The 27,304-nt window shown below is 42.5% G+C and overlaps 1 protein-coding gene and 1 long non-coding RNA gene across 2 annotated transcripts; both read left to right on the forward strand.

Moving 5' to 3' along the window:
* The first annotated feature begins 243 nt into the window (after positions 1-243).
* On the forward strand, positions 244-17,836 carry LOC121572686 (lecithin retinol acyltransferase-like). Its single transcript, XM_041884710.2, has 2 exons — positions 244-899; positions 17,425-17,836. Exons 1-2 carry the CDS (start codon positions 297-299, stop codon positions 17,569-17,571), a joined length of 750 nt encoding a protein of 249 aa, XP_041740644.2. The 5' UTR covers positions 244-296; the 3' UTR covers positions 17,572-17,836.
* Positions 17,837-25,237: 7,401 nt separating this feature from the next.
* LOC123491498 lies at positions 25,238-26,912 on the forward strand. The gene is made up of 3 exons (XR_006661345.1): positions 25,238-25,373; positions 25,529-25,811; positions 25,931-26,912. It is a non-coding gene; the product is annotated as an uncharacterized LOC123491498 (long non-coding RNA).
* The last annotated feature ends 392 nt before the right edge of the window (positions 26,913-27,304 follow it).

The following is a 27,304-nucleotide window of genomic DNA, read 5'->3' on the forward strand; positions in this document are numbered from 1 at the left end:
CATCTTGATCACAGTAAGTACACTTCTTCAAACAAGCAGCTGTGAGCAAAGTCAGTGCAATCAGGGACAACTACATCTCGATCACAACAAGCCGTTAGCCCTGTACGTTTTCACTCAGAACACCTACTACGTGACTACTCTGCTCTCAAACAGCAGCCAATCGGTTCCTCGAATCCCTCACGACGTCACCGGGGGCCCCTGGTTGAAACTGACCGCTAGCTGAAGATGATAGAGGAGCTCGAGGCGAGGAGGAGAACGTCCCGAAAAACAAGGACAAGGAATCTCCTCCAATAAACATGTTTGATTCGCTCACATTAGTCCTGGAAAAAGTGTTCTTCCTCACTCACCTCAATGTCTTCAGGACCAGTCTGTTGTTTTCAGACACACAGAGAGCGAGGGAGAAGAATAGGGTTACACATCACTGCGAGAAAGAGGAGGGGAGAGAGGGGGTCCCGGATACCTCCACCGGCGCCGGACTCCCAGACTCCATATACCAACGGGGAGACTTGCTAGAAGTGCCCCGGACTTTATTCACTCATTTCGGCATCTATTTAGGGGACAACCGGGTGGCGCATCTGATTCCGGATATCTTGCCACTCTTTACAACCGACAAGCGTTCCATCCAGGTGATGGTAACGAACAAACGGTTAGTTCTCGGAGTTCTATCCAAGAGCGCCAGCATCCGGGTGGATACGGTTGAGGACTTTGCGTATGGAGCGTCAATTCTACTGAACACTATGGATACTACCGTGCAGAAACGACCGTTGGATGGCGAAGAGATCGCGAGGAGAGCGGAGAAACTGGTTGGGAAGATACCGTACAGCTTGCTGTGGAATAACTGTGAACATTTCGTTACTTATTGCCGGTATGGCATCGCAATCAGCATTCAGACTGACAAGGTAACATATTGATATTGGCCATTTCTTCTTTTTTTACGCACGGACGTTTTCAAGATGCCATCTCTCTGAAAAGTTATGTATTCCAAAGTACAGCTTGCTGCAAAATGATAACGGTGTTTTCCTAAATAGACCCACCCCACTGGTCACACACGTCAATTCAACTTCTATTCCACGCTGGTTCAACGTAACATCATTGAAATTACGTGGAAACAATGTTGATTCAACTGGTGTGTGCCCAGTGGGACGTTTAATAGATTATCCATTTGGTGTGCATCCTGTGTGCGCGATTGGAACTGTTGCGCGCTGGTGATATGTTTTCAAAGAGCAACGCTGCAGGACTCTGTCCATTTCTATAACTAGTTGCAGAATTTGAATATTGAAATATTAATTTATAGATTAAGTGAATGCTGTGAACTAATAATTGCTGGTTTAGGTGATAGGCCTATATGCCTTGATAAAAAAAAAGTTAGCTTACTTTGAATTTGATTAATCTCAAGCCAAATAGGTTAAAAGGGGTCATTAGCCTACTTTACTCTGTGAGCGATGCTAAATGATGCGCATCAATATGGACCAATAGGTTTCTATAACAATGACCGCATCCCAAATGGCACCCTATTACATACACTCTTAGAAAAATGGGTTCCAAAAGGGTTCTTCGGCTGTCCCCATAGGAGCACCCTTTTTGGTCCCAGATAGAACCCTTTTGTAGAACCCTCTGTGGAAAGGGTTCTACATGGAACGTCAAATGGTTCTACCTGGAACCAAAAAGGGTTCTTCAAAGGGTTCTCCTATGGAGACAGCCAAATAACAATTTTAGGTTCTAGATTTTTTCTAGGAGTGTAGATAGGCTTATTATGGTGCACTGATTTAGGTGAGAGTCAAAAGTAGTGCCCTGCTCTGGTCAAAAGTAGTGCCCTGCTCTGGTCAAAAGTAGTGTCCTGCTCTGGTCAAAACTAGTGCACTATGGTGAATAGGGTGTCATTTGGCATGCAGGCAATGATTTGGCCATGTATGCTGGGCTGCAAAACGGGATCAAACTCCCCCTTACCCCATGCCCTAAAAAAAAGACAGACCGACATGAAAATGTGGACCAGACTTAGTGAGAAAACTATGGAAAGACAATTTATTATCAAAGTATTTAAAATAGGCAGTTTGCACTACTTTGGGTTGATAGGCTGACTAGGCTTCTGAGTCTGCATGTCTGGTGAGAGCCTGAGTTTTGTTTTCGTTTTAAATGAGCCCATTGAGTAGACTAGGCTAGCTTTAGTGTGTCTGTCTGTCTTTAACAGTTGTTCTCAGAACACCAGGCAGAAAGAAGTCGTTTTGAAAAGAGCTCTCAGTTCTTAGCGCGTCCTGTTCCTTCTGTTCCATTGGCTCTACTAACAGGCGAATTGAGGTATGTCCCAAATGGACCTTGGTAAAATTGGTTTGATATTCACCAGATGTTCGGACCTTCAAACTTCAATAGCGGTCAAACGATTTGAGCTAGCTGTCAAACAATAGCTACCTCAGGTTAGGCTCTTTTATGAAGGAAAACAACGGGTACAACATTGCACAGGTCTCATTTTTCCCCATTCTGTCCCGAGTTTCATAATCACATGGCAACTCATGACTCCTGAGTGGCGCAGTGGTCTAAGGCACTGCATCGCAGTGCTAACTGTGCCACTAGAGATCCTGGTTCGAATCCAGGCTCTGTCGCAGCCGGCCGCGACCGGGAGACTCATGGGCGGCGCACAATTGGCCCAGCGTTGTCCAGGGTAGGGGAGGGAATGGCCGGCAGGGATGTAGCTCAGTTGATAGAGCATGGCGTTTGCAACGCCAGGGTTGTGGGTTCGTTTCACACGGGGGGCCAGTATAAAAAATAAAAAAAAGTATTCACTAACTGTAAGTCGCTCTGGATAAGAGCGTCTGCTAAATGACGTAAATGTAAATGCAACTGTGTAGGCAGCCTGGTGCACCGTCAATTCAACGAGTTAGGGACAGTCAACAAAGTGCACGATCACAATATTCAAATTTCAATAGATTTTCAACCATGTGACGTAGCAACCTAATTTCAGCTGTCAATTATTCCTTACATAGAGAGGCATGTTGCACACCCTTTGCTTTTCTCATTAAATTATTCCAACAATTGTATATATATTTATTTAAAAAAATCACTTACAATTCAATAGCTCCTTGATCACATGACCTAAGCACCTCAAACCAACTTTGTATTGTTCACAGGGTAGGGACCATAGACATAGAATGAATAGAAAGGGCGTCTCCATTCAGTTCAATGACGGCATAATGGGTGGACTGGCAGCCATTTTGAGTGTACCCATGCCAGGAAGTAAAATTAGGAAGTGTACCCTTCAGTCAGGGCTGTGATTTGTTGAGTCAACTCAACTGACATAAAAAAAAAAATACATTATATTGCATGAGCACATCAGTTAGCGTCACGTGAATGAACATTCTACATTACCATGGCAATCCAGCATCAGTTGATAGAACATTATTGCGTCACAATACCAGGCAGCCATTGTGAGTGTACCCATGAGTTACCTCAGCTGACCCTCAATTGAAAACAGGTAGAGAGGTTCAGCTGTTTCAATTACTTGGGGACCATTACAGACAGAAGCTTTAACTTCACTGAAAACACTGTACATTTTACACTTACAGTGCCCTCAGAAAGTATTCAAACCCTTGACTTATTCCACATTTTGTTGTTACAGCCTGAATTCAAAACGGATTAAAACGAAATTCACCCATCTCCACACAATACCCCATAATGACAAAGTGAAAACTTGTTTTGAGAAATGTTTTGCAAACGGATTGAAAATGAAATACAGAAAAATCTAATTTACATAAGTATTCACAATCCCTTTGCTATGACACTCCAAATTGAGCTCAGGTGCATCCAATTTCCTTTGATCATCTTTTGAGACGTCGCTACAACTTAATTGGAGTCAATTGGAGTCACCTGCAGCCAATTCAATTGTTTGGACATGATTTAGAAAGAAACACACCTGTCTATATAAGGTCCCACAGTTGACAGTGCATGTCAGAGCAGAAACTATACCATAAAGTCCAAGGAACTGTCCGTAGATCTCCGAGATAGACTTGTGATGAGGCATATATCTGGGGATGGGTAAAAAACCATCTGCCTGATGAGGCATATATCTGGGGAAGGGTATAAAACCATCTGCCTGATGAGGCATACATCTGGGGATGGGTAACAAACTATTTCTAGAGTGTTGAAAGTTGCCAAGAGCACAGTGGTCTCCATCATTGGGAAATAATATGTAACTACCCAGACTCTGTGTAGAGCTTGCCATCCGACCAAACTGGGCAACCGCGCAAGAAGGACCTTGGTCAGGGAGGGGACCAAGAACCCAATGATCACTCTGACAGAAATTCAGAGTTCCTTGGTTGAGATGGGAGAACCTGCCAGAAAGACAACAGTCGCTATAGCACTTCACCAATCTGGGCTTCATGGTAGAGTGGCCAGACGGAAGCCACTCCTGAGAAAAAGGCACATGACAGCACACCTGGGGGTTTGCAAAAAGGCAAGTGAACGACTCTGAGACCATAAGGCAAAAAAAATCTGAGACAAAAATCGAACTCTTAGGCCTGAATGCAAAGCGCTATTGTCTGGAGAAAACCAGGCACAGCTCATCACCCGTCTAACACCATCCCTACTGTGAAGCATGGTGGTGGCAGCATCATGCTATGGGGATGCTTTTCAGCGGCAGAGACTGGGAGACTGGTAAGGATAAAGGGAACAATGAATGGAGCCAATACAGGCAAATCCTTGATGAGAACTTGCTTGACCTTAGACTTGGGTGAAGATTTATGTTCCATCAGGACAGTGACCCCAAGCATACAGCCAAAGCAACACTGGAATGGCTTCAGAACAAGAATGTGAAAGTCCTCGAGTGATCCAGTAAAGCCCAGATTTGAATCCCAGCTTCTTCCAGAGCCTCTGGTCTGAAATACAGAACATGAGGCGGCAGCTTCTTCCAGAGCCTCTGGTCTGAAATACAGAACATGAGGCGGCAGCTTCTTCCAGAGCCTCTGGTCTGAAATACAGAACATGAGGCGGCAGCTTCTTCCAGAGCCTCTGGTCTGAAATACAGAACATGAGGCGGCAGCTTCTTCCAGAGCCTCTGGTCTGAAATACAGAACATGGGGCGGCAGCTTCTTCCAGAGCCTCTGGTCTGAAATACAGAACATGGGGCGGCAGCTTCTTCCAGAGCCTCTGGTCTGAAATACAGAACATGGGGCGGCAGCTTCTTCCAGAGCCTCTGGTCTGAAATACAGAACATGGGGAGGCAGCTTCTTCCAGAGCCTCTGGTCTGAAATACAGAACATGGGGAGGCAGCTTCTTCCAGAGCCTCTGGTCTGAAATACAGAACATGGGGAGGCAGCTTCTTCCAGAGCCTCTGGTCTGAAATACAGAACATGGGGAGGCAGCTTCTTCCAGAGCCTCTGGTCTGAAATACAGAACATGGGGCGGCAGCTTCTTCCAGAGCCTCTGGTCTGAAATACAGAACATGAGGCGGCAGCTTCATTACCACTGCAATCCGGCTGCTCAACTAGAACAAGGAGCTATGGGAATTCTAATGAAAACATTTACTAATAAATTAAGGCAATAGATATTCATCCACTTTTCAGTAAAACAAAGGGTGTGCAACATGCTTCTCTATGTAAGGAATAATGGACCGTTGAAATTAGGTTGCTAAGTCACATGGTTGAAGAGCTAATGACATTTTAAAGTTTCAAACATTTATATAAAATCGTGTAAGTGCTTTATGGGAAAACCAAAAGGTGTGAAATGTGTTTCCCTACCCTGTGAACATCCCAAAGTTTGTTTGGTCATGGTCAAGGAGCTATTGAATTGTAAGTGATTTTTTATAAATATATCAATAATATATATATATTTATAATTAAATGCATAATTTTATAAGAACATGCCTCATTATGTAAGGAATAATGGACAGCTGAAATGTGGTTGCTAAGACACATGGTTGAAATATGAATATTGTGATCATGCACTTTGTTGACAGTCCCTAACTCGTTGAATTGACGGTGCACCAGGCTACCTACACCGTTGCCTATACGTTACCATGTGATTACGAAACTCAGGTTGGAATCGGTAAAATAAGACCTGTGCAATGTTATACAAATTGTTTTCCTTCATAAAGAGCCCGAGGTATGTAGCTCAAATCGTTTTCACGAGTTATTGACGTTTTGAAGGACCGAATGTCTGGCGAATATCGAATCTCAAACCAACTTTACCACAGTCCCAAACTGCACCCTAGTCTTTATGTAGTGCACTACTTTTGACCAGGGCCCATTCAATGGAGCAATGGAGCTGGCAAGAGAACAACCAGATCTGGGGCCCGCTGACCAGACTAAAATTCAACCTCTTTTCAAGTTCAAGTTTTTTGTTGTTGTTGTCATATACACATGATTTACATGATATACATGAAATAAAATAATAATAATAAATAAGAGCTCAATTAATAAAAGAAAGTAAACTAGAATACAAATGTAGCATTTAATTAATTTAACATTTAATAGAAGAAGGCACAGAAAGGAATTGAAGATAATTAGCCAACACCTCTTTTAGAATTCAACGTCTATTACACATTGGTTCAACGTCATTTCATTGAAATGACTTGGAAAACAACTTTGATTTTAACCAGTGTGCACCCAGTGGGACTTCACTAGCTTGATGTTAGTGGGAAATCTGGGTCATTAGTCATTTCAATTTGAGAGAGAGAGAGAGAGAGAGAGAGAGAGAGAGAGAGAGAGAGAGAGAGAGAGAGAGAGAGAGAGAGAGAGAGAGAGAGAGAGAGAGAGAGAGAGAGAGAGAGACAGAGAGAGAGAGAGAGAGAGAGAACAACGGTCCCATTGAAGCCCTTTCAACACATCAAATCACCGCAGGATTTGGGGAGGGGATTTTCAGAGTTGAGGCCTGGCAGCACCGTGGCCGGGAGGGAAGGAGCTGAGTTTTAGACTAACCATGATTCCCCCCCAAAAAAATTAGCCCTGCTCTGAACTGGATGGAAACGTATTCAATGACTTTAGACATCAAATATTTGTAACACAGACGAGCTACTGCGGAGCAGAATCAGGGACTGTAGCACTTGCATACTTCAGAACCAGTGAGAGACTGAGACATACTTGTAGATATCCTCATAACCACAGAAATGTGTTTTTTGTCCTAAATGAATGTTTTATCTTGCCAAAAGGACCAAGTCATAACAAACTGTGCTTTAACTGTTAGTGGCCAAATGTACAAATGTTGTGTATATCGTGACATCATTATGGCACTCAAATACTACAGGGCAAAACATTTAACACGTATTATATTCTCCTCTCTGTGAGATAGTATACTACAGGGCACAACATTTCTCATCTTCCCCTCTCTATCACTATAATATAAACCATGAGGTGTACTAAAGTCCTCATCTTCCCCTCTCTATCACTATAATATAAACCATGAGGTGTACTAAAGTCCTCATCTTCCTCTCTATCACTATAATATAAACCATGAGGTGTACTAAAGTCCTCATCTTCCCCTCTATCACTATAATATAAACCATGAGGTGTACTAAAGTCCTCATCTTCCTCTCTATCACTATAATATAAACCATGAGGTGTACTAAAGTCCTCATCTTCCTCTATATCACTATAATATAAACCATGAGGTGTACTAAAGTCCTCATCTTCCTCTATATCACTATAATATAAACCATGAGGTGTACTAAAGTCCTCATCTTCCCCTCTATCACTATAATATAAACCATGAGGTGTACTAAAGTCCTCATCTTCCCCTCTATCACTATAATATAAACCATGAGGTGTACTAAAGTCCTCATCTTCCCCTCTCTATCACTATAATATAAACCATGAGGTGTACTAAAGTCCTCATCTTCCTCTCTATCACTATAATATAAACCATGAGGTGTACTAAAGTCCTCATTTTCCCCTCTATCACTATAATATAAACCATGAGGTGTACTAAAGTCCTCATCTTCCTCTCTATCACTATAATATAAACCATGATGTGTACTAAAGTCCTCATCTTCCCCTCTATCACTATAATATAAACCATGAGGTGTACTAAAGTCCTCATCTTCCCCTCTCTATCACTATAATATAAACCATGAGGTGTACTAAAGTCCTCATTTTCCCCTCTATCACTATAATATAAACCATGACATGTACTAAAGTCCTCATCTTCCCCTCTTTCACTATAATATAAACCATGAGGTGTACTAAAGTCCTCATCTTCCTCTCTATCACTATAATATAAACCATGAGGTGTACTAAAGTCCTCATCTTCCCCTCTATCACTATAATATAAACCATGAGGTGTACTAAAGTCCTCATCTTCCTCTCTATCACTATAATATAAACCATGAGGTGTACTAAAGTCCTCATCTTCCCCTCTATCACTATAATATAAACCATGAGGTGTACTAAAGTCCTCATCTTCCTCTCTATCACTATAATATAAACCATGAGGTGTACTAAAGTCCTCATCTTCCCCTCTATCACTATAATATAAACCATGAGGTGTACTAAAGTCCTCATCTTCCCCTCTATCACTATAATATACACCATGAGGTGTACTAAAGTCCTCATCTTCCTCTCTATCTGTTATGATTTACCAGTATTAGAACCCAAATGCAGACAAGTACACCAAGCCAGAGAAGGTTTAACAGGTTTATTTAAAATGTTCAATAGTCCAGGTTTCCAATAATAGGGGAAGAGCAAGTCCAGGTTACAGGGAGGGTAACAGATCCAGGTCAGGGCAGGTGTGGTACCGTAATGTCCTAGTGTCCGTGGTGAGTCCAAAAGAGAGGTCCGGTAGTGGAGAGCAGGATGGTGGTGGCAGGAGTGAAGCGGAGGCAGGAGTCAGGTTCCAAATATCTGTGGCACAGGAGAAAAAGTAAATAGAACAGGCCAAAACACAAAGAGCAAAAATAAACAGGTTGAGTCGGCAGCGAGACTAACATGGTCGTCTTGACTATGATCTGACGATGAGTGGTAAGTTTGACCGGGTCTTAAAGGCTGAGGTGATTATGGTGAATGAGCTGCAGCTGGAACCCTGACTCCCGCACACCAGACTTCACTCCTGCAATCAAGGACAGACAGAGGGGAGGGAGAGAGCAGAGAGAGAGCTACCTAGCAGCAGTAGGCCTAACAGTACCCCCCCTCTACGGACGCCACCTGGCGGCGACGGGGTTTATCGGGATGTAACCTATGAAACTCTCGGACCAGAGCAGGATCCACAATGAAGCTCCTGGGCACCCAGGAACGTTCCTCAGGACCATAACCCTCCCAATCCACCAGGTACTGGAAACCCACGACCCCGGCGGCGAACATCCAGAAGTCGCCGGACAGTGTAGACCGGACCCCCACCCACGATCCTGGGCGGAGGAGGGGGACGAGAGGGCGGGCACAGAGGGCTAACCGACACAGGCTTAATCTGGGAAACATGAAAGGTGGAATGAACCCGTAGGGAGGCAGGAAGCTGTAGCTTAACCGCGCAGGGGTTAACAATAGACAGTATCTTGAACGGTCCTATAAAACGAGGCGCCATCTTCTTAGACTCCACCTTCAATGGAAGGTCCCGTGACTTCAGCCATACCTCTTGACCAGGAGAGTAACCGGGAGCCTGGGACCGGTGGACGGTTGGCTTGCCTCTGCATGTACGCCGAAGCTCGGGACAGAGCTACCCTGGCCTTCCTCCAGACCTTGAAGCAGCGGCGCATGTGGGACTGCACCGAGGGTACCGCCAGTTCCCTCTCTTGAGAAGGGAACAGGGAGGTTGATAACCCAGAGCACACAGAAAAGGAGACAAACCAGAGGAAGCGTTAGTCAAGGTGTTATGAGCATATTCCACCCAGGGGAGCATGGAGCTCCATGACCCAGGGTTAGACCCTGTGACACAGCGAAGAGCGGTCTCCATCTCCTGGTTCGCTCTCTCGGCTTGCCCGTTGGTCTGGGGGGTGATATCCAGAGGACAGGCTGGATGTAATGCCCAAAGCTTTACAGAAAGCTTTCCACACCTGGGAGACAAACTGGGGACCCCTGTCAGAGACAATATCCGTGGGTAGACCATGAGAGCGGAACACATGTTCAACCAAAATATCAGCCGTCTCTCTGGCAGTGGGCAGTTTAGGTAGGGCCAAAAAATGAGCGAACTTAGAAAAACGATCAATCACCGTAAGAATTACAGTCTTTCCAGACGAGGGGGAAGTCCAGTGACAAAATCCATAGCGATATGCGACCAGGGCCGGCTGGGTATAGGTAGAGGTCGTAGATGACCAGCGCTGGCCTGGGTGGAGTTCTTACTTCGTGCACATACCGTACAAGCAGCAATGAAGGCTCGAGTGTCCGCCTCCATCGTGGCCCACCAGAACTTCCGTCGCACAAAGTCAAGGGTCCGCGAAACTCCAGGGTGACAGGTAAGGGGAGACGAGTGAGCCCACTGAAGTACCTGGGAGCGAGCAGACTCAGGGACAAACATCCGGTTAGGAGGACCCCTCCCAGGGTCAGCTTGATGATGTTGAGCCTGTCTAACAATCCCCTCGATGTCACATGTGACGACCGCAATACTGCAGGTAGGAGGCAAAATGGGTTCAGGGTTACTACCAGTATCAACAGCCGAATGAACACGAGACAGGGCGTCAGGCTTGACGTTGCGTGACCCAGGACGGTAAGACAGAGAAAAATTGAATCTCCCAAAAAATAGTGCCCACCTGGCTTGACGGGGGGTTGAGCTGCTTCGCTGACTGGAGGTAAGCCAGATTCTTATGATCCGTCCAAACGATGAAGGGTTGTTCCGCCCCCTCCAACCAATGTCGCCATTCCTCGAGAGCCAGCTTAACGGCGAGCAGTTCACGATTGCCAACATCATAATTCCTCTCTGCCTGAGAAAGTTTCCTTGAGAGAAAAGCACAGGGATGCAGTTTGTTATCTTCAGGAGAACGCTGTGACAACACCGCACCTACCCCAGTGTCGGATGCATCCACCTCCACGACAAACTGGCGGTCGGGGTCCGGCTGCATCAGAATGGGAGCCGAGGCGGCGATGTTTCAGTTCTTCGAACGCTGATTCGGCCCCTTCATTCCAAGCGAACGGTCGTGAGATGGAGGTGAGAGCGGTGAGTGGCGCCGCAATGCGGCTGTAGTCCTTGATGAACCTCCTATAGAAGTTCGCAAACCCCAGAAATCGTTGAAGTTGTTTTGCGGGTAGAGGGGCTGGCCAGTCCGTGACAGCAGAGATCTTAGCTGGGTCCATCCGCAACTCCCCCTGAGCGATGATGTAACCCAAAAAAGAGGTCTCAGACACATGAAATTCACATTTCTCCATCTTCACAAACAGTTTGTTCTCCAACAACCTTTGCAACACCTGGCGCACATGCAGTTCATGTTCCTGGGAGGACTCTGAGAAAATCAAGATATCATCCAGATAGACAAAAACAAACCGATTCAACATGTCCCGAAGGACATCATTGACTAGTGCCTGAAAAACAGCAGGGGCATTAGACAACCCAAAAGGCATAACCAGATACTCAAAATGTCCCAAGGGTGTGTTGAAGGCAGTCTTCCATTCATCACCTTTACGAATGCGCACCAGGTGATACGCATTTCGTAGATCCAGTTTCGTAAAGATGGTAGCACCATGAAGGAGGGGAAAAGCAGAATTAATCAAAGGCAGAGAATACTTGTTCTTAATGGTGATGTTGTTAAGTCCACGGTAATCAATACAGGGTCTGAGGGTCTTATCCTTCTTAGCAACAAAAAGAATCCCGCTCCTACAGGTGACGAGGAAGGACGCATAATACCTGCCGCCAAGGAGTCCCGAATGTAGTTCTCCATAGCCTCCGTCTCCGGCCGGGAGAGATTGTACAGGCGACTGCTGGGGAGCGGGGCTCCTGGCTGGAGGTCAATGGCACAGTCGTAAGGGCCGGTGAGGAGGAAGAGAAGTAGCTCTGTGTTTGCAGAAAACGGATGCCAGGTCATGATACACGTCAGGAACATTAGAAAGATCCATGGACTCCAGTGGAGGTCGAGGCACAGTACTGGCAGGAGTCAGAGCAGAACACAAACAATTCACATGACAAAATGTGCTCCATGAAACAATTCTACCTGTCACCCAATCAATGTGTGGATTGTGTCTTATGAGCCAGGGGATACCAAGGACCAGAGGGGTCTGTGGGCAGTCGATAATATGGAATTGAATGTTCTCCTGATGATTTCCCGACACTCTAAGACAAACAGGAACAGTCTGATGGGTAATATGGGTCAACAATTGTCCATTCCGACCCTTAGCCTGCAGCGGACAGTCCATAGGAACAGTCTCCAAATCCATTTGTTGAGCCCACTCTCTATCCAAAAAGCTTTCGTCTGCACCAGAGTCAATCAGCGCACTAACAGAGAGATTCTGGAACTGCCACTGGAGGGATGCCTGGAGCAGAATGCGGGGAGAAGAGGAAGAATCCGCTGCTCGGCTCACCAAAACTTCTCCCATTAATGATGAGCCGGCCCTTTTCCCGGACGAACTGGGCAGGAAGGAACGAAATGACCAGCTTCTCCACAATACAGGCAGACCCGAGCCTGAATGCGACGTGCACGCTCCTCTGAGGACAACCGTGCACGACCCACCTCCATGGCTCGGGTTCAGTGCTCCTCGTATCGACTCGGGAAGACACGGCTTTCTCCGTAGGGAAGATGCGGGGAGGAGTTTGTTGATGACAGACAGGTTGCTTGGAACTAACACTCCTCTCCCGGCGGCGCTCCCGAATCCGATTATCCAACCTGATGGTGAGTGAAATAAGATTATCCAGCGTAGGCGATTCATCATATGACACCAATTCATCTTTTAAAGTCTCAGACAAAGCATTGATGAACACTCCTTGTAATGCCTCGTCATTCCAACCACTCACTGCTGCTAAAGTCCGAAACTCCACTGCCATCTCCGCCCCACTGCGAGCCCCCTGCCGAAGAGAAAACAACCGTTTCGCAGCCTCCTTGCCTCGTACGGGGTGGTCAAAACCTTCCTCATCTCAGTGGTGAAGGCAACGTAAGCGTTGCAAATGTCCGACTGACTCTCCCAGACCGCGGATCCCCAGGCACGAGCGGAACCGCTAGTAGAGTTGATAAGGTAGGCAATACGGGCTCTTTCTGAGGCGTAGGTGAGGGGCTGTTGTTCAAACACTAACGAGCATTGAGTCAAAAAAATCGCCACAGGTTCCCATGTTCCCGTCATAGCGCTCTGGAGCAGGAACAAAAGGCTCTCTGATCTGGGCTGAAGGGGTAGTAAGGGCAGACACTTGATTGGTGAGTAATTGAACCTGATTAAGCAGCACCTGACTGTCCTCAGCAATCGTCTTAAACAGGGTATCATGTTGGCCAAGTAAAATGCCCTGATTGGCTATGGCAGTCCAAATTTGAGTGCACTCTGGGGTGGTATCCAAGCTACTGTCTGCTGGGTTCATGATGGTCAGATCATACTGTTATGATTTACCAGTATTAGAACCCAAATGCAGACAAGTACACTAAAGCCAGAGAAGGTTTAACAGGTTTATTTAAAATGTTCAATAGTCCAGGTTTCCAATAATAGGGGAAGAGCAAGTCCAGGTTACAGGGAGGGTAACAGATCCAGGTCAGGGCAGGTGTGGTACCGTAATGTCCTAGTGTCCGTGGTGAGTCCAAAAGAGAGGTCCGGTAGTGGAGAGCAGGATGGTGGTGGCAGGAGTGAAGCGGAGGCAGGAGTCAGGTTCCAAATATCTGTGGCACAGGAGAAAAAGTAAATAGAACAGGCCAAAACACAAAGAGCAAAAATAAACAGGTTGAGTCGGCAGCGAGACTAACATGGTCGTCTTGACTATGATCTGACGATGAGTGGTAAGTTTGACCGGGTCTTAAAGGCTGAGGTGATTATGGTGAATGAGCTGCAGCTGGAACCCTGACTCCCGCACACCAGACTTCACTCCTGCAATCAAGGACAGACAGAGGGGAGGGAGAGAGCAGAGAGAGAGCTACCTAGCAGCAGTAGGCCTAACAGTATCACTATAATATAAACCATGAGGTGTACTAAAGTCCTCATCTTCCCCTCTATCACTATAATATAAACCATGAGGTGTACTAAAGTCCTCATCTTCCTCTCTATCACTATAATATAAACCATGAGGTGTACTAAAGTCCCCATCTTCCTCTCTATCACTATAATATAAACCATGAGGTGTACTAAAGTCCTCATCTTCCTCTCTATCACTATAATATAAACCATGAGGTGTACTAAAGTCCTCATCTTCCCCTCTATCACTATAATATAAACCATGAGGTGTACTAAAGTCCTCATCTTCCTCTCTATCACTATAATATAAACCATGAGGTGTACTAAAGTCCTCATCTTCCTCTATATCACTATAATATAAACCATGAGGTGTACTAAAGTCCTCATCTTCCTCTATATCACTATAATATAAACCATGAGGTGTACTAAAGACCTCATCTTCCCCTCTATCACTATAATATAAACCATGAGGTGTACTAAAGTCCTCATCTTCCCCTCTATCACTATAATATAAACCATGAGGTGTACTAAAGTCCTCATCTTCCCCTCTCTATCACTATAATATAAACCATGAGGTGTACTAAAGTCCTCATCTTCCTCTCTATCACTATAATATAAACCATGAGGTGTACTAAAGTCCTCATCTTCCCCTCTTTCACTATAATATAAACCATGAGGTGTACTAAAGTCCTCATCTTCCTCTCTATCACTATAATATAAACCATGAGGGTGTACTAAAGTCCTCATCTTCCCCTCTATCACTATAATATAAACCATGAGGTGTACTAAAGTCCTCATCTTCCTCTCTATCACTATAATATAAACCATGAGGTGTACTAAAGTCCTCATCTTCCCCTCTATCACTATAATATAAACCATGAGGTGTACTAAAGTCCTCATCTTCCTCTCTATCACTATAATATAAACCATGAGGTGTACTAAAGTCCTCATCTTCCCCTCTATCACTATAATATAAACCACGAGGTGTACTAAAGTCCTCATCTTCCCCTCTATCACTATAATATACACCATGAGGTGTACTAAAGTCCTCATCTTCCTCTCTATCACTATAATATAAACCATGAGGTGTACTAAAGTCCTCATCTTCCCCTCTATCACTATAATATAAACCATGAGGTGTACTAAAGTCCTCATCTTCCTCTCTATCACTATAATATAAACCATGAGGTGTACTAAAGTCCCCATCTTCCTCTCTATCACTATAATATAAACCATGAGGTGTACTAAAGTCCTCATCTTCCTCTCTATCACTATAATATAAACCATGAGGTGTACTAAAGTCCTCATCTTCCCTTCTCTATCACTATAATATAAACCATGAGGTGTTCTATAGTCCTCATCTTCCCCTCTATCACTATAATATAAACCATGAGGTGTACTAAAGTCCTCATCTTCCCCTCTGTATAACTATAATATAAACCATGAGGTGTTCTAAATTCCTCATCTTCCCTTCTCTATCACTATAATATAAACCATGAGGTGTACTAAAGTCCTCATCTTCTTCTCTAAAACTATAATATAAACCATGAGGTGTACTAAAGTCCTCATCTTCCCCTCTCTATCACTATAATATAAACCATGAGGTGTACTAAAGTCCTCATCTTCCCCTCTATCACTATCATATAAACCATGAGGTGTACTAAAGTCCTCATCTTCCCCTCTCTATCACTATAATATAAACCATGAGGTGTACTAAAGTCCTCATCTTCTTCTGTAAAACTATAATATAAACCATGAGGTGTACTAAAGTCCTCATCTTCCCCTCTCTATCACTATAATATAAACCATGAGGTGTACTAAAGTCCTCATTTTCCCCTCTATCACTATAATATAAACCATGACATGTACTAAAGTCCTCATCTTCCCCTCTATCACTATAATATAAACCATGAGGTGTACTAAAGTCCTCATCTTCCTCTCTATCACTATAATATGAACCATGAGGTGTACTAAAGTCGTCATCTTCCCCTCTATCACTATAATATACACCATGAGGTGTACTAAAGTCCTCATCTTCCCCTCTCTATCACTATAATATAAACCATGAGGTGTACTAAAGTCCTCATCTTCTTCTCTAAAACTATAATATAAACCATGAGGTGTACTAAAGTCCTCATCTTCCCCTCTCTATCACTATAATATAAACCATGAGGTGTACTAAAGTCCTCATTTTCCCCTCTATCACTATAATATAAACCATGACATGTACTAAAGTCCTCATCTTCCCCTCTATCACTATAATATAAACCATGAGGTGTACCAAAGTCCTCATCTTCCCCCCTATCACTATAATATAAACCATGAGGTGTACTAAAGTCCTCATCTTCCCCTCTATCACTATAATATGAACCATGAGGTGTACTAAAGTCATCATCTTCCCCTCTATCACTATAATATACACCATGAGGTGTACTAAAGTCCTCATCTTCCCCTCTCTATCACTATAATATAAACCATGAGGTGTACTAAAGTCCTCATCTTCTTCTCTAAAACTATAATATAAACCATGAGGTGTACTAAAGTCCTCATCTTCCCCTCTCTATCACTATAATATAAACCATGAGGTGTACTAAAGTCCTAATTTTCCCCTCTATCACTATAATATAAACCATGACATGTACTAAAGTCCTCATCTTCCCCTCTATCACTATAATATAAACCATGAGGTGTACTAAAGTCCTCATCTTCCTCTCTATCACTATAATATAAACCATGAGGTGTACTAAAGTCCTCATCTTCCTCTCTATCACTATAATATAAACCATGAGGTGTACTAAAGTCCTCATCTTCCCCTCTATCACTATAATATAAACCATGAGGTGTACTAAAGTCCTCATCTTCCCCTCTCTATCACTATAATATAAACCATGAGGTGTACTAAAGTCCTCATCTTCCCCTCTATCACTATAATATAAACCATGAGGTGTACTAAAGTCCTCATCTTCCCCTCTATCACTATAATATAAACCATGAGGTGTACTAAAGTCCTCATCTTCCCCTCTATTACTATAATATAAACCATGAGGTGTACTAAAGTCCTCATCTTCCCCTCTATCACTATAATATAAACCATGAGGTGTACTAAAGTCCTCATCTTCCCCTCTATCACTATAATATAAACCATGAGGTGTACTAAAGTCCTCATCTTCCCCTCTATTACTATAATATAAACCATGAGGTGTACTAAAGTCCTCATCTTCCCCTCTATCACTATAATATAAACCATGAGGTGTACTAAAGTCCTCATCTTCTCCTCTATCACTATAATATAAACCATGAGGTGTACTAAAGTCCTCATCTTCTCCTCTATCACTATAATATAAACCATGAGGTGTACTAAAGTCCTCATCTTCCCCTCTCTATCACTATAATATAAACCATGAGGTGTACTAAAGTCCTCATCTTCCTCTCTTTTTCGTTGTAGTTCTGTGATTGGCTGAAATCTGTCATCCGGGATCATAGGAGTGCTCCGCTGACGGCGTTCCTGGGAATTCTGTCTATCCTCTATCTAGGAACCGACAGTGCCCTTCCCGCCCTCGTCATCCCCTTCACCCTCTGGATGGCTGGCTGATTCTGGACATTCCATAATGAATATGGAATTATTGAATTTCGATAATATGTATATAGGTGTATGTTATTTTTTAAACCGTTCCAGAAAATGGGTAGCAATGACAGCACTATGACGCTGTCCAGCTACATTATCTCAGTCTAGTATGTCATTCTCTCAATACGTTTCAGACCACTAAAATACCATCCATCTATAACCATTGTAACACTTCATACTGTATTTTGTTATGTAAATAAATACCTGTACATTGTACTGAGACTGACCTGCATGTGCGTGTGTGTGTGTGTTTGTGTGTGTGTGTGTATGGAGTCAATAATTAATTTCGCCTGACCCATTTCTTTCTGTCTTCCACCACTTTCACACAGTAATCATTAATTATATAACCTACCATTGTTGTGGAAGGATAGTTGGAGAGGAGGGGTCAAGCCATTGATTCATTCATTCCTCTCTTCTCCCAGCCCAGCATGCAGAACGACCTCTGACCTCTGAGTCTGACCAGAGTCTAACAGGGGTGGACTGGCCACAGGACAGTTCGGGCAAATGCCAGATGCGCTGGTCCATTTTTAGCCAAGTGGCCTGTCTAAATATATAGTTCTTTCTTTTGTTCAAAGGTATCATTATTTGGCAAAAAATGTGGGCCTTATGGAAAAAAAATAGGCCAATGTGTTAGAAATGCCCTTTCCGATTTCTGGTCCCAGTCCGCCCCTGGAGACTAACGGTCCATTATACTGTGGTATGGGGAAATATAAATGTACATTCGGTCTAGCCTGGTCCCAGACCTGTTGGTGCTGGCTGGCCAACTCAGGTGTGACAATTACCATAGGAGTTGGCAAGACAGCACAAACAGATTTGGGACCATGCAACATTTTCTCCCTGACTAAATACGATGAACCTGGGCAAGAGTTAGGCTGCATTGAAAATGGCACCCTATTCCCTATAGAAACATCCAGGTAGAAACATTTTTTTCCACCATAATTTGCAAATAAATTCATTAAAAATCCTACAATGTGATTTTCTGGATTTTTTTTCTAATTTTGTCTGTCAGAGTTGACGTGTACCTATGATGAAAATTACAGGCCTCTCTCATCTTTTTAAGTGGGAGAACTTGCACAATTGGTGGCTGACTAAATACTTTTTTTCCCCACTGTAGATGTTCTACTGAGATGTAGTCATTTAACAGCATTCTGACATAGATGTTCTACTGAGCAGTAGTCAATGAACAGCATTCTGACATAGATGTTCTACTGAGCTGTAGTCAATGAACAGCATTCTGACATCTGATAGAGAGAGAGAGCTAGATGGAAATGGTTTTAAGGTGGGTAGGAAGGAGGTTGAGGGGAGAAAGAGAGAGAGAGGGAGAGAGAAAAGACATGAAGGAGGAGAGAGGTCTTGGGAGAGAAAAGGAACAAGATGTAAAGAGAAATGGTTTAAAGTGAGAATGGGTGAGCAGTTTGAATATAACTTTTTTTGTGTGGGTGATGAGCTTTAATACTTCAGATAGATTGTAGGTTCTTTCAATGTAATTCTCTGCGTCATTTCCAACCAATCATTTCCAATCCAACCAATCCCCCATGTTTATTTATTACTCTTTGTTTAATATGTATTTTCCCCTACGACCCCTCCCCTAATTGGAGTAAACTAATTCAATATATTTTCCTTCTTAATTATTTTCCCCTAACCCTACGACCCCTCCCCTAATTGGAATAAACTAATTTAATATATTTTCCTTCTTAATTATTTTCCCCTAACCCTACGACCCCTCCCCTAATTTTAGTAAACTAATTAAATATATTTTCCTTCTTAATTATTTTCCCCTAACCCTACGATCTTCCCCTAATTTTAGTAAACTAATTCAATATATTTTCCTTCTTAATTATTTTCCCCTAACCCTACGTTTCCTCCCCTAATTGGAGTAAACTAATTCAATATATTTTCCTTCTTAATTATTTTCCCCTAACCCTACGACCCCTCCCCTAATTGGAGTAAACTAATTCAATATATTTTCCTTCTTAATTATTTTCCCCTAACCCTACGACCCCTCCCCTAATTGGAGTAAACTAATTCAATATATTTTCCTTCTTAATTATTTTCCCCTAACCCTACGACCCCTCCCCTAATTTTAGTAAACTAATTAAATATTTTTTCCTTCTGAATTATTTTCCCCTAACCCTACGACCCCTCCCCTAATTTTAGTAAACTAATTAAATATTTTTTCCTTCTGAATTATTTTCCCCTAACCCTACGTTTCCTCCCCTAATTGGAGTAAACTAATTCAATATATTTTCCTTCTTAATTATTTTCCCCTAACCCTACGACCCCTAACCCTACGACCCCTAACCCTACGACCCCTAACCCTACGACCCCTAACCCTACGACCCCTCCCCTAATTGGAATATACTAATTAAATATATTTTCCTTATTAATTATTTTCCCCTAACCCTACGACCCCTCCCCTAATTGGAACTTATACTATATACATTTTAAGGACACTGTACATTTTACATTAGTTCTCTTTTTTGTTTTGTTTTTAGTCCCACCCTTCAACTACCCTCAACCCATCCCATCTATCTCTGAACACCATCCAGTTTTGATTTGTATATTTTTCAACTGTGCTGTGATGTTTCACAAAAGTTCTGAACCTTTCTATTCTCATAGTTTCTACAGATTGTAAATGAAAGATTAACATTTTTACTAAGAGTATTACAATATTATGATGATCGATTGACTTTGGCTTTTCATGTCACCCAAAAGTTCTACTTGCAGAGTTAGCTATAGGTAAATGTTTTGATTGTATATTCCTGAACCTGCGACCAGAAACAAGCTACATATGGGCAGCACCCAAACAAATGATCTAATGATTCTGTCTCTTCGCAGCTAAATCTGCAGAGCTGAGATGATTCTATTGGTTGCAAGAATTTTGTATAATAATTTAAATAGGAAAAACTCAAAGTTTTGAATCTGTCGTTGTTTAGTGTATCAGTTCAGAAACCATGCGCCATGGAATCGGTACATTTCTTTATTATTTTTTTTTTTACATTGTAGAAAAATAGTGACGACATCAAAACTATGAAATAACACATATGGAATCATGTAATAACCAAAAGTGTTTTATATGTTTTATATTTGAGATTCTTCAAATAGCCACCCTTTGCCTTGATGACAGCTTTGCACACTCTTGGCATTCTCTCAACCAGATTCATGAGGTAGTCACCTGGAATGCATTTCAATTAACAGGTGTGCCTTCTTAAAAGTTAATTTGTGGAATTTATTTCCTTCTTAATGTGTTTGAGCCAATTAGTTGTGTTGTGACAAGGTGTGGGGGTATACAGAATATAGCCCTATTTGGTAAAAGACCAAGTCCATATTATGGAAAGAACAGCTCAAATAAGCAAAGAGAAATGACAGTCCATCATTACTTTAAGACATTAATGTCAGTCAATACGGAACATGTCAAGAACTTTGAAAGTTTTTTCAAGTGCAAAAACCATCAAGCGCTATGATGAAACTGGCTCTCATGAGGACCGCCACAGGAATGGAAGACCAATACATTTACATTTTAGTAATTTAGCAGACGCTCTTATCCAGAGCGACTTTACAGTTAGTGAGTGCATACATTTTCATACTGGCCCCCCGTGGGAAACGAACCCACAACCCTGGCGTTGCAAGCGCCATGCTCTACCAACTGAGCTACAGGAGACTATAGTAACAGACAAATCTCAACATCAACTATTCAGAGGGGGACTGTGTGAATCAGGCCTTCCATGGTCGAATTGCTGCAAAGAAACCACTACTAAAAGACACCAATAAGAAGAAGAGACCTGCTTGGCCCAAGAAACACGAGCAATGGACATTAGACCGGTGGAAATGTGTCCTTTGGTCTGGAGTCCAAATGTGGGATTTTTGGTTCCAACCGCTGTGTCTTTGTGAGACGCGGTGTGGGTGAACGGATGATCTCCGCATGTGTAGTTCCCACCGTAATGCATGGAGGAGGAGGTGTGATGGTGTGGGGGTGCTTTGCTGGTGACACTCTCTGTGATTTATTTAGAATTCAAGGCACACCAACCAGCATGGCTACCACAGCATTCTGCAGCGATACACCATACCATCTGCTTTGGGCTTAGTGGGACTATCATTTGTTTTTCAACAGGACAATGACCCAACACACCTCCAGGATGTGTAAAGGCTATTTTACCAAGAAGGAGAGTGATGGAGTGCTGCATCAGATGACCTGGCCTCCACAATCCCCCGACCTCAACCCAATTGAGATGGTTTGGGATGAGTCAGACGGCAGAGTGAAGGAAAAGCAGCCACCAAGTGCTCAGCATATGTGGGAACTCCTTCAAGACTGTTGGAAAAGCATTCCAGGTGAAGTTGGTTGAGCGAACGCCAAGAGTGTGAAAAGCTGTCATCAAGGCAAAGGGTGGCTATTTGAAGAATCTCAAATATAAAATATATAAAACACTTTTGGTTACTAAATGATTCCATATGTGTTATTTCATAGTTTTGATGTCTTCACTATTTTTCTACAATATAAAAAATAGTATAAATAAAGAAAAACGATTGAATGAGTACAGTGAGGGAAAAAAGTATTTGATCCCCTGCTGATTTTGTACGTTTGCCCACTGACAAAGAAATGATCAGTCTATAATTTTAATGGTAGGTTTATTTGAACAGTGAGAGACAGAATAACAACAACAAAAATCCAGAAAAACGCATGTCAAAAATGTTATAAATGAAATAAGTATTTGACCCCCTCTCAATCAGAAAGATTTCTGGCTCCCAGGTGTCTTTTATACAGGTAACGAGCTGAGATTTAGGAGCACACTCTTAAAGGGAGTGCTCCTAATCTCAGTTTGTTACCTGTATAAAAGACACCTGTCCACAGAAGCAATCAATCAATCAGATTCAAACTCTCCACCATGGCCAAGACCAAAGAGCTCTCCAAGGATGTCAGGGACAAGATTGTAGACCTACACAAGGCTGGAATGGGCTACAAGACCATCGCCAAGCAGCTTGGTGAGAAGGTGACAACAGTTGGTGCGATTATTCGCAAATGGAAGAAACACAAAAGAACTGTCAATCTCCCTCGGCCTGGGACTTCATGCAATATCTCACCTCGTGGAGTTGCAATGATCATGAGAACGGTGAGGAATCAGCCCAGAACTACACAGGAGGATCTTGTCAATGATCTCAAGGCAGCTGGGACCATAGTCACCAAGAAAACAATTGGTAACACACTACGCCGTGAAGGACTGAAATCCTGCAGCGCCCGCAAGGTCCCCCTGCTCAAGAAAGCACATATACAGGCCCGTCTGAAGTTTGCCAATGAACATCTGAATGATTCAGAGGAGAACTGGGTGAAAGTGTTGTGGTCAGATGAGACCAAAAGCGAGCTCTTTGGCATCAACTCAACTCGCCGTGTTTGGAGGAGGAGGAATGCTGCCTATGACCCCAAGAACACCATCCCCACCGTCAAACATGGAGGTGGAAACATTATGCTTTGGGGGTGTTTTTCTGCTAAGGGGACAGGACAACTTCACAGCATCAAAGGGACGATGGACGGGGCCATGTACCGTCAAATCTTGGGTGAGAACCTCCTTCCCTCAACCAGGGCATTGAAAATGGGTTGTGGATGGGTATTCCAGCATGACAATGACCCAAAACACACGGCCAAGGCAACAAAGGAGTGGCTCAAGAAGAAGCACATTAAGGTCCTGGAGTGGCCTAGCCAGTCTCCAGACCTTAATCCCATAGAAAATCTGTGGAGGGAGCTGAAGGTTTGAGTTGCCAAACGTCAGCCTCGAAACCTTAATGACTTGAAGAAGATCTGCAAAGAGGAGTGGGACAAAATCCCTCCTGAGATGTGTGCAAACCTGGTGGCCAACTACAAGAAACGTCTGACCTCTGTGATTGCCAACAAGGGTTTTGCCACCAAGTACTAAGTCATGTTTTGCAGAGGGGTGAAATACTTATTTCCCTCATTAAAATGCAAATCAATTTATAACAATTTTAACATGCGTTTTTCTGGATTTTTTTGTTGTTATTCTGTCTCTCACTGTTCAAATAAACCTACCATTAAAATTATAGACTGATAATTTCTTTGTCAGTGGGCAAACGTACAAAATCAGCAGGGGATCAAATACTTTTTTCCCTCACTGTAGGTGTGTCCAACCTTTTGACTGGTACTGTATATATATATATATATATTATTATATATATATTTTTTTTTACAAATGTTGGTCTTTAATGCAGGGCCGACAGACACGTTCCTTAGCTTCTCTCTCTTCTTCATCCTCCATTAATACTGCTGTCAGTTGGTTGTAATTTTGGATAGAGCAGACATTTCCATATATTTTTGTTAGCTGGTTGTGTGACATAACTCCACCAGTCCTATTTATGATATCATTAACAAAGATTATACCGTTTCTTTTTATTTTTATCAATTTGTATATTTGAGTTTAACCATAATATTTGTTGTAATATTTGTTCTGTCTTTTCTGGTTTATTAAACAGAAATTGCAACCAGTTTTCTATGGCTTGTTTTTTTAAAATAGCAATATTATGGAGATTATTTCTTTTTCAAATAACTGAAAGTGAGAGGTTATAATCTGAATAACAGGAAAGAGGCCATTCTAGAACACAGGGTGAGCCATTCTAGAACACAGGGTGAGCCATTCTAGAACACAGGGTGAGCCATTCTAGAACACAGGGTGAGCCATTCTAGAACACAGGGTGAGCCATTCTAGAACACAGGGTGAGCCATTCTAGAACACAGGGTGAGCCATTCTAGAACACAGGGTGAGCCATTCTTACTAAGCTGCTGGAGAACCAGTTCGGATTTAAATACAACTTTTGTATGACTGAAGCCTTTTAAATAGAACATCTGAGACTGCCAGCCTTGCTAAAGACCAGACTGTGAACTAGGCTGTTTGAATTAGGTTTGAATCCTAAGTAGCCTGCCATCACGTTCTTTGAAGTATGCAGACCTAAAAGCTGTTTGCGAGGAATCTTTTTTAGTGCAGTTAGTTGAATTTCCTTTTTTTTTTGGAAGGGAAGGGGGGGTAATACAGTTTTTTACGATTGTTTACACACTAAAATTAAAATTTCCACACAATTAGCAAAATTGTACTCCATTGAGCAAAACACCTCCACAGATTTGCACAACATTACACACAATGTCCGCCTCACCCTTTTTGCAAAACATTACACACAGTGATTTGTAAAACTCTACACACATTTTCACACCTTAGACACAGATAAGGATCGTGAGGTTACTTCCTTCTAATTACAAAGCACCGGATTGCCAATTACCACACTAATGAACGAATTGGATAAACACATCTACCAGGTGTGGAAGCACACATGTGCTAATTTGAAAAGGCAGCACTCAGGTGTGCTATAAAAGGCAGCAGGTGAGTTCACCTGTCTTCAACAAAAATGGAAGGAGTTAGAAGAAGAAGAAGAGTGAGAATGAGAGGGGGAGCTCAAAGAGGAGATGAAGGCGGTAGAGGAAGAGGAGAAGGAGGTAGAGGAAGAGGCATAGGTAGAGGAGAAGAAGGTAGAGGAAGATAAGGAGGTAGAGGAAGACACCTAGGTAGAGGAAGAGGTAGAGAAGGACTTGAAGAGTTGATAGAACCTGAACAAAGAAGACGAGGACCAAACTTGACTCGAGAAATCCGTGCAACACTTATTGACCATGTTATCAACCATGGACTGACACTGATGGAAGCTGGACAAAGAGTTCAACCAAATCTCAGCAGAAATACTGTTGCGTCAGTAATTCGGACATTTCATCGAGAAAACAGGTAAGCTAACCACACAGTATACATTGAAACTGAAGCTTGTATAATCAATATTGTTTACTGTGACATTTGACAGTAGGCTGCATATATATATATATATATATATATATATATATATATATATTTATTTATTTTTATCTTATTTTGTTTTTACATAGGATTGAGGGTCGAGGACACCAAGGTGGAAGGGGCCCTATGTTTAGTCGTGCACAAGAGGCCGCCATTGTGAACATGGTTTTGGCCAATAATTGTATCAGGCTACGAGAAATCCAAGCCAATATCATCAATGATGACAATATTTTCAATAACATCCAACGAGTCTCTCTGTCAACATTAGGTCGAATCCTAAAGAAAAATCAAATATACATGAAGCAACTGTATCGGGTACCATTTGACAGAAATTCAGAGAGAGTGAAACATCTGCGCAATGAGTATGTGGAGGTATGCATTGTTCATCTGACTATGGTGTGGTATCATGCACTGCTCATAATGTTCTGTCACAAAAAAAATACTGTGCTATAGATATTGAATAGCATCCTATTTTCTTTAATGTGTTTCAGAGAGTCTTGCAAATGGATGCTGCTGAAATTCAACATGAATTTATATATGTGGATGAGGCTGGATTTAACCTTGCAAAAACAAGAAGAAGAGGGAGAAATGTAATTGGGCACAGGGCAATCACCAATGTGCCAGGGCAGCGAGGGGGTAACATCACCCTTTGCGCTGCTATCACACAAAATGGGGTCCTCCACCACCATGCAAATCTGGGACCCTATAATGCAAATCTGATACTTGCATTTCTTGACCGATTGCATGAGATTGTCACAGCATTACACCAAGTGGACCAGATGCGGTACATTGTCGTTTGGGACAATGTCTCATTTCATCGGGCTGCTCTAGTCCAGAACTGGTTCCATGATCACCCTGATTTTGAAGTTTTATACCTTCCCCCATACTCCCCCTTCCTGAATCCTATAGAATAATTTTTTTCAGCGTGGCGGTGGAAGGTATATGACCTGCGGCCTTATGACCGTTTGCCCCTCATTCAGGCCATGGAACAGGCATGTGATCTTATTGAAGCAGCTTCAGTGCAGGGGTGCATTCGTCACACAAGGCGATTCTTCCAACGGTGCCTTGCCAATGAAGACATAGCCTGTGATGTGGATGAAATGTTATGGCCTGATCCAGCCAGACGGAGAGACGGATAGTTACAGTATTCTTGTTGCTTTTACAGTAGTTTTCTTTCATTTCTGTTTACTTTTACTTTACTTTTCTTCAGAGTCAAAGTGTATGTACTGTAATTCATGCAGTAATTTTTATTTGTCTACGGATTTTATTTGTTTACAGTAATTGATATCATTGTTGGTTGATTACTGTAACTGATTATGGTAAGAAATACTGTAAGTATTGAAATAAATACTTGAAATATTCAGTCTGCAGCATCAAGTGTTGTGCAGTGCTTGGTAAGGTTATAGTAGGCCTACAGTATTTGTCTACATTCTCCTTATATCTCAAAACAAATCATGAATAATGTTGTGAGTTTCTCACAATTTTTTGTCACCTAAATTATCTCTCACATACAGTAAGAATGTCTGGCCAAAAATCTTTTTTTTTATTTTTTTTTACAAATGTGTTTTTTATTTATCACAGCAGTGTGAAACTGGCTGCAATAGTGTATGATCATTGATGACTGTGTTGGTTAAATGAAAACAAATAGCATTTTCACAAATATGTGTATATGTTTTGACTGAAGTGTGTATGTTTTGACTGAAGTGTGTCATTTTGCAAACAATCTAGGAATTTTGCTAATTGATTGTGGTGTTTGGATAATTGTGATTATATTTTGACAAAAAGAACTCTGTTTTCAAAATCGCGTGTAAACAATTGAAAAAAACTGTAATACAAGGGAGACTCTCAGCACTACTTACAAACTG

The sequence above is a fragment of the Coregonus clupeaformis genome, chromosome 8 (genome assembly GCF_020615455.1).
Source record: "Coregonus clupeaformis isolate EN_2021a chromosome 8, ASM2061545v1, whole genome shotgun sequence".
Classification (NCBI taxonomy): domain Eukaryota; kingdom Metazoa; phylum Chordata; class Actinopteri; order Salmoniformes; family Salmonidae; genus Coregonus; species Coregonus clupeaformis.